General features: G+C 35.3%; 1 protein-coding gene across 2 annotated transcripts; it reads left to right on the forward strand.

The window, feature by feature from the left end:
* Nucleotides 1-992: 992 nt before the first annotated feature.
* On the forward strand, nt 993-5,996 carry LOC25498900 (uncharacterized). Of its 2 annotated transcripts, XM_039828051.1 has the most exons (5): nt 993-1,155; nt 1,235-1,868; nt 2,202-2,737; nt 4,478-5,252; nt 5,364-5,996. In XM_039828051.1, exons 1-5 carry the CDS (start codon nt 1,041-1,043, stop codon nt 5,530-5,532), a joined length of 2,229 nt encoding a protein of 742 aa, XP_039683985.1. In that variant the 5' UTR covers nt 993-1,040; the 3' UTR covers nt 5,533-5,996. The 2 variants fall into 2 exon arrangements, with proteins under 2 accessions (XP_039683985.1, XP_013449336.1); XM_013593882.2 differs by having other exon boundaries at nt 1,235-2,737.
* The last annotated feature ends 1,698 nt before the right edge of the window (nt 5,997-7,694 follow it).

Consider the following 7,694-nt stretch of genomic DNA (forward strand, 5'->3'; position numbering starts at 1 on the left):
ATATTATGTCCAATAAAATTAGCAAAAACCATCTCATAATCATCAAATGATATCACTCTGTTTAGTGGTTAGATTAGTTTCCTGCTCTGTTTTCCGTGCTTCACTCTGCAAAATTTGAAGTTAAAATGGTGACAATAGATAGCCCTATACATATTATGAACATCAATATAATTCGCTCAATAACCTAAATGCAATCATTCTTGCAAGTAACAAGCTCCTCTTTAAGGTTTTTGATATCGGGGTTTAAATCAAAAGCTGTTTTTCCTCTGGTGTTAAATGATCAATGAGCTCTGTGCCATCTCAGCTTTTTTCGTAGCAATGCTACCCTTAAGTTGTTCAACCTGATTCTGAACATGATTTCCTGAATGCTGGAGTGTGGTCATGTTTAAAATTCAATTTCTTTAAAAGAGAGGTATGACATCGGAACTCTGGATAAGTGACGCGAGGAGCATTTATTCTGTTAAGTGGAATAAATGTAACACGCCCACCTTTTTGTTGATTAAGGTGTTTAATTATCTCGGTTGACTTGTCATCATTTTCAACAACCACATGAAATAACCTGTTAAAACAAATCTGTTAAATTAAGAAATCAAGCCAAATATGCAAAATTATAATACCAATGAAGAGATCAGGCCAAGGACAGATACTAGAGTAGAAAAAGTAAATTACATTCTATGGAGAATTAAGAATTTGTTTGTTAGTAGGCCGCCTATTAGACATGTATATGTCAGATGCAGGCCCAAATTAAACTATGCTCAATTGTAATTATTAGTGTGTATTGTGTATAAATAGAATAGAATAAGGATGTCTCATAATAGACATTCGGTTGGTATTTGGTATGGTTTGGGAGAGACTAGGCTCTCTGATTCCTAGAGGAGTGGTTATTTTAGACAGTTTCTGTAATTGTGTGACAGTTTCTATATTATATAGCAGTTGTAATTTGTGTAACTGCCCTGTTGGAAGTTATTACCACAGGCTAACAATAAAGCTATTCGAAGGTAGCACCTTCAATTACGGCTGCCCTTAGAGCTAACGGGATTATGGGTAATATTCATATTCGTGCTTATGGCGATTTTAATTCTTCTGAGGTCGACAAAGAGGCTCTTAATTCAACAAACATTTCTCTACACGGATCCATTACCGAATTAAATACCGGTGAGTTTTCCTTACCCTTCATTTTCTTTATTATTAGAACAAATTAACCTGAATCCATGTTTTAATTTGTTTGTTGCAGTTGGAAAGAACAATAGGTATAAGCATTTTCTTATGGATCTTAATGATTGGGTTTCCGCAAATCCTCCACCCGTACACCTCTTTTTGATATTTGGTAGTAAAGAATTCTCTAGTAGTGGCATATTGCACCGGTTAAGAATGTGCAACTACAATATCTTGCTTGCATGTCCAGGAATGCCTCATGTTGCTCTTTGCCATGCACCAACTATAATGTGGGACTGGTCTTCGTTGCTCAAGGGGGAAGACCTTACAGGAAAACATTTCAACCATCCTCCTGATGGTCCAACTAATTCACGGTATGGAAACTCAAACGTGCCTCTTGAAAACCCCTTCTCACTTGTTGATTTTCACACATCTTCACAAAATGCGGAGGAGATCTACAAACCTACCTTGGACATAAAGTTATGTGAAGCTTCAAAGTCAGTTTCTAGGCAGGTTATGAAAATATTGTGTTCGCACCCAAATGGGATCTCCATCGGAGATCTTCGTGCAGAGTTGACAAAGTGTGATCTGCCTTTGGATAAACGCTTCTATGGAAATAAAAAGTTTTCCGACTTTCTAGTATCTATGTCATATGTACAACTCCAATATTTAGGAGGAGGTAATTTTTGGGTGCGCTTGGTCCCATCAACTACATCTGCTGTTAAGAATAAGCAGAAAGATTGTGTCCTAACTCAAAATCTACATGATGAGGGTAAAAATATGGATAGAAGTGCAGATGGGGTTCCCAGAATATCCTCATCGTGTGTTAGCTGCGAGGGTGATGATCTAAAATCATTTCAATTTCTCCCTTCACAAGGAAATCCTCTTGGGGAATATGCGGATGGTAAACCATCATTTCCTTCGTTAGAAAGTAATGTGCATCGGCCTCCAGATGAGTTGCAGAAAAAATCTCTGGAGGTGGATGTGACTCATGCACCATTGCTGCAGATTCAACTTCCTCCAAATGACAGCAATATTTCCAAAAAATCTGACAATGACATTGTTAAGTCTGATGATGTAAATCCTGAAATTATGGAAAAAATAAACCCTTCAAAGAATCCCTCTACCTGTAATGATTGCAACATGTTGCAAAACAAACATGAGATTCCAACTACAAAGGAGGTTGATGAAGTTTGTTGTAGCCCATTTACTTCAACTTTTGGTAGTTGGATTAGTAGTTGGTGGACATTTTGGAGAAGCAATGCTAAGTCCGAAGTATACGAGAGTGCTAGTCATTTTGAAGAATCCAAGTCATCAGGATTGCAATATGATCTTTGTCATCCTCAGCAACCTTATTGGGATAACTTTAAATGTAGGGTTTCCGTATGGTGGGACTTTGACAGCTGTGCCGTCCCTTCCGACATTAGCTTTTTGAATGTAGCACCTTCAATTATGGGAGTTCTTAGAGCTAACGAGATTAAGAGCCCTATTTGTATTGACACATATGGCGATGTTTCTCAACTTTCAAAGATCAAACAAGAAGCACTTTTCTTATCCGGCATTGATCTCCACCACATTCCAGGTTCTTTTTTCTTACCTTATAGCTAAAACTTTTACCATCTTCATTTTCAGTTCTATTGTTTTTATTTATTTATTAGAAATTAAGGGCTGTATTGATTTTGAATTTTAAACGACTATTTTATTAGGAAAGAAGTCCAACAGATTTTAAAAGACTTTGTAGGAATTTCACGACTTTTATATTGGGAAAAACCCAAGTCCCACGTCGGATAGATAAGACTCTTGAGAAGAGTTTATAAAGAGGAGGCAATCCTCACCTTACAAGCCGGTTTTGTGATGATGAGTTAGGCCCCAATTTCAACATTTTAAGGCTCCGTCGGGCTTTCAAAACTTTTTTGTTTCGATTTTATTGGATTTGTATCCTAGGACTTTATAAGATTTAAAGGGACTTCCAGCCTTATCTGATTTGACAAGACTTTGATGATTGTTAGCATGCATTCAAAATTTATGAGAATCAAAGACAAAAATAACAAAAAAAATACGATAATGTTGAGATAAATAAAAGATAAATTAGTACAATTATCATTTAATTCCCTGCAAATTCAATCTCAAAAGCAAGCATTAAAAAAAAAAATGGCATAAACCAATTACATCAGAAGAAACTTCATAAAAAAAATTAATAAGAGAGAACTTAATAAGATTATTATTGTACTAGAATTTTACTTTTTTTATGCGATCTCCATATTACTTTTTGTTTTTCGATTTTTTTGATCAACACTGTATGATTATAATACCAGGGGTAAAAATAATGATAGCACCTTACAAAGTTTGCTGATAGCAAGATTAAAAAATTGAGAACAAAATCAAGAGCAGTGAGTGAAAAGATAGCAGCAAGCTGATCACATTATTTGCAATACATAGGATAGGAACAATGGTTATAATGATGGATAAACTTTGAGGAGAAATACTCACTTGCAGAGGTCTAGAAGTAGGGAATGATAGATTTAAAAAGTCCCATGTGCTTAGGTGGGATTGTTTTACGGTGTAGTATTTATAGATTGTACTAAAAAGTCCTAGAAAATCTATCTAGTAAAATAATTCCTCAAAATCCGTGTTTTTTTCCTAATACCATAGATTCTTTTTTAAGTTGTAAAAAGTCTCAACTGAATACGATTTGAGTTTTGTGAAACTCTCTTGTAAGAATCTTGAAAATCCTGATTGAATACCATGGAATTTTTTTAATATTATATAGAAGTCCTAATTAAATACCATAAGATTATTTAGTCCAAAAAAGTTTTTTGAAATTCCATTCCAATACACCAATATCAAGAATCAATTTTTGAAATGTTGAACATTGCTCTTTATATATCACAATTAGGTAGACAACTCTTTTGTAGTTTGAAAGTAGTGTCCTTGTTTGTTATGGAGCCTGGTTCTTATGGTTTGAGATGGATGTGACTTTTTTTTTTTGAAACAGCTTATATATATATATATATTAAACACCAAATTTTACAAGATGTACAAAGAGGAGGGCATAAATGCCACATCAAAAACACACAGGGCCCCAAAACTAAAACTGAACCCCAAACAAACAGCCACAAAGAAACAGAAAACAGAAAAGGGCAGCGGCCAAAAAACAGTCCCTGCCGCAAAACAGAAGCAGCAACCGCTGCTGTACCGACCCTAACCAACACCAAAAGTCCCAACCACCTCTAAAACTGCCCCAACTATCGCAGTAAACATTCAATCTTATCTTATTTTTTATCTTTTAAAATAATAATGACCTTTAACTACTTTGTTTCAGGTGGAAAGAACAAGAACAAATGTTTAATGGATTGGCTTTCTCAAAATCCCCCACGCAGACATCTCTTTTTGATATTTGGTGACAAAGACTTCTACTTCTCCGGCACATTACGTCGGAATGACAACTTTTTGCTTGCATGTCCAGGAAAAGCTGATGGTTATATCTGCAAAGTAGCAACTATAGTGTGGCAGTGGTCTTCAGTGCTCAAGGGGAAATATCTTACTGGAAAATATTTCAACCATCCTCCTGATTGGTATATTAGGAAGCGGGAGCAGACGCCTCTTGAATATCCTCCCGAGTGGTATAGAAACTCGAAGGTGCCTCATGAAAACCCCTTCTCAGCTGCTGAGGAACCCACATCTTCACAAAATGCAAAGATCCTCGATCCTTCATCGTACATAAAATTAATTTATGTTCAACAGTCGGTTTCTAGGAAGATTAGGAAGGTATTGAGTTCGTACCCGAATGGGATCTCCATTGGAGATCTTACTTTCCATTTGGGAGATTGTTTTGGTAGAGGCTTACCTGATCGTAAAAAGCTTTCCAACATTCTAGCATCTATACCAGATGTACAACTCTTGTATATAGGAGATGATAATTTTTGTGTACGTTTGATGCCATCAACAACATCTAATGCTGAGGAGAAGAATGAGCAGAGGGATGTTAATCATTCAAGAAGTCCTGTGTTATTTTCTACTGATTCCTTTTGGGATGAAGTGGAATCTTTTGTTTTCACGTCTAGAGGATCACGTCAAATTTCCCGGTCAACAAGCAGGTTTGCTAGTTTTGTAGTACTTTCTTCAAAAGTATGATGATCATTATGTAGCTACTTGTTGATAGCATAATTTATTACTAATATTTTGCTACATGTTATTTGTGTTGTCAGGGAGGATCTGGCTCATAGATTACAAAAGCATGGAGGATTTTTTAAGTTTCGCACTAAAAATAAAATCCTTCAATTGGTTGAATTGTTGATAGCAGAGAAGAAATGGTTGGAGGAAAACCCCTCACAAGCACTTCCTTTTAGGGTAACTAAATCAGTTCAGAAGAGCTAATTGATGGGCCAATCTCATGGTGCAGATGCCTTGAGGTCTCTCTTTCTAAATAAAACACTACTCCCTCCGTCCAATATCCCATATTAGATGACCTCATTTGACAATTGTCCTATATACTTTAACTATATTTTTCAACTAATATAAAGATAAATAATATCATATAAGATGTTGAATTCGTCTCGATAAATATTTTCAAAATACTACATTTTCATAATTTTTTAATAGATAATTAAAGATATTAAAAATAAAAATTATGTATTGATATGTATGACAGAGTCAAGTATGTCACTTGATATGGGATTTAGGTAGTATGATCCAACTTGCAAAACTCATTCAAACATGAGATATAGTTGCATAAATTGAGAAGATATTTATTTTATATATTATTATTGTTGTTGGTTTCTTATGGAGTCGGTGCTATTTTTGTTAGTGTGTTTACAATTCTATCTACCAAACGTTTTTATCATGGTAGGCTGCAAATATGACAGTCTGCAGTTGTGTTGTAGCCAACTCAAATAAAATTTTATAAGTCTAGAAGTTCTAGCTCAACTGGCAAATGCCAAAATTGCAAGGTTGGACGTCGTGATCCGGGTTCGAACCCAGGATCTTACAGTTTGCGTGAGTTTAATTCAATGGATTATCACTTCATGAAAGACAAAAAAAAATCTTATTAAAAATCAAACAAATATTTATTTTTAAGTGCGTAAGATGTCTTGGCTTATTGGTGGTGATTGTGACAAGTTTACATGCGAATTCCGCTCTTCTCCCAACTCAAGTTTCGAAAATACCCCTAAGTGATTTAACTCACGCTGCGCGACTTAAGTCACACATGTGTTATTCTTCACGTGAGTTAACTCACGTTTGGCTTAACACTTGCGTGAGTTAACTTACGCAGCTACTGATATATCAGTTAATCATTGAATATTGTCCTGATGTCCATTCAATGAAACAAGGTCATTAATGACCCGTAATCTTTACACACTCATAATTGAACCGAATTACGCCAGTTTAACAACAAAATCACACAATCGTACGTAAACGATCCAAATTACACAAAATCATCGTTTTTTTCGCAATCACAAAATCACACATAAACAATAAAAGACCTTTAGATATATTTGACCAATAATGAACAAGCACGTAGTAATACTATTTACTTTAATCTTATTAGAGAATACACTAATTACTTGTAACGGTGAAAAATTATTACTTGTAGTGGAAGGTAAGTGAATAAGAATCCCACGATACAAAGAAGAAAAAGTTGAAGCCGGTATTGGGTGATCTTCCCCAAAAACCAAGAAGGATTTGTAACTTTAATTAATGAATGAGAGCGACAAAGGCACTAAATAAAGGAGAAAAAAGAGAGGAAAATGTGTAAGAATGGCATCACATATTTTGTCTTTGCCTATTAGGTCCCAATATAAAGGTCGCTTAGCTAGATATATATCCATCCTAATCTTAGTGTTTTAATTCATTTTTCTTAGTTTAATTATTGTCAATATAACATAACCTAGCACGGCAAATATATCTATCTATGATTCTCTAATCTATAATTATAGTCATTGTTTTCTTAACCCTCCTAGCTAATGAGGACAGCCCCACCTTTCTCCATCTATGCATTGTTGGCGAGATGGCTGATGGGACAAAGGTGTTATTGTGGAGGTGGTTGTTAAATAGAATGAAAGTTCCCCATACATGTTTTATGAATGATGTTAGGGTTCCAGCGATTGCTTGAATCGGTAAAGTTTCAGTTCATGCTGGGGTCTTTTAGTGAAGGCTATATGATTTAGGTGTTTGTCGGCCGGTCAAGTGCAACTTGTGTTTTAGTACGAGTTTTTGTTGATCTTCAAGCGAATGTTATTTTTAACGATGTTTCTATTGTGCATTGCCTCTTTTCATCCTTTTTTCCGTGTCTGTCATGGGTTGTTAGTCTAATTGTCGAGTTTTAACATATGAGTTTTTTGGTTCTATTTTCATTTGGGGTTGTCTGATTATGTTGTTTGGGTGGATAGTACTAGCTTGTTTTCTCATACATGGTTGTAGAGAAGTATGTGAAAATTAGAGTAAATTCGTCAACAGAGATTGGTCTAGCTGTTAAGAAGTAGACTCGTGTTGCACAAGATTGTGGGTTCAACTTTCATTGTGAGCTTAAAATATCGTTG

This window comes from Medicago truncatula, chromosome 7 (assembly GCF_003473485.1).
Source record: "Medicago truncatula cultivar Jemalong A17 chromosome 7, MtrunA17r5.0-ANR, whole genome shotgun sequence".
NCBI lineage: Eukaryota > Viridiplantae > Streptophyta > Magnoliopsida > Fabales > Fabaceae > Medicago > Medicago truncatula.

What these genes read in the sequence shown, in the direction of transcription:
- LOC25498900 (XM_013593882.2), top strand. Translation starts at nt 1,041, where the DNA reads ATGGGTAATATTCATATTCGTGCTTATGGCGATTTTAATTCTTCTGAG. An exon ending in TGATCTCCACCACATTCCAG is followed by an intron (nt 2,738 to 4,477) that starts GTTCTTTTTTCT and finishes ACTTTGTTTCAG; the next exon opens with GTGGAAAGAACAAGAACAAA. An exon ending in ATTTCCCGGTCAACAAGCAG is followed by an intron (nt 5,253 to 5,363) that starts GTTTGCTAGTTT and finishes TTGTGTTGTCAG; the next exon opens with GGAGGATCTGGCTCATAGAT.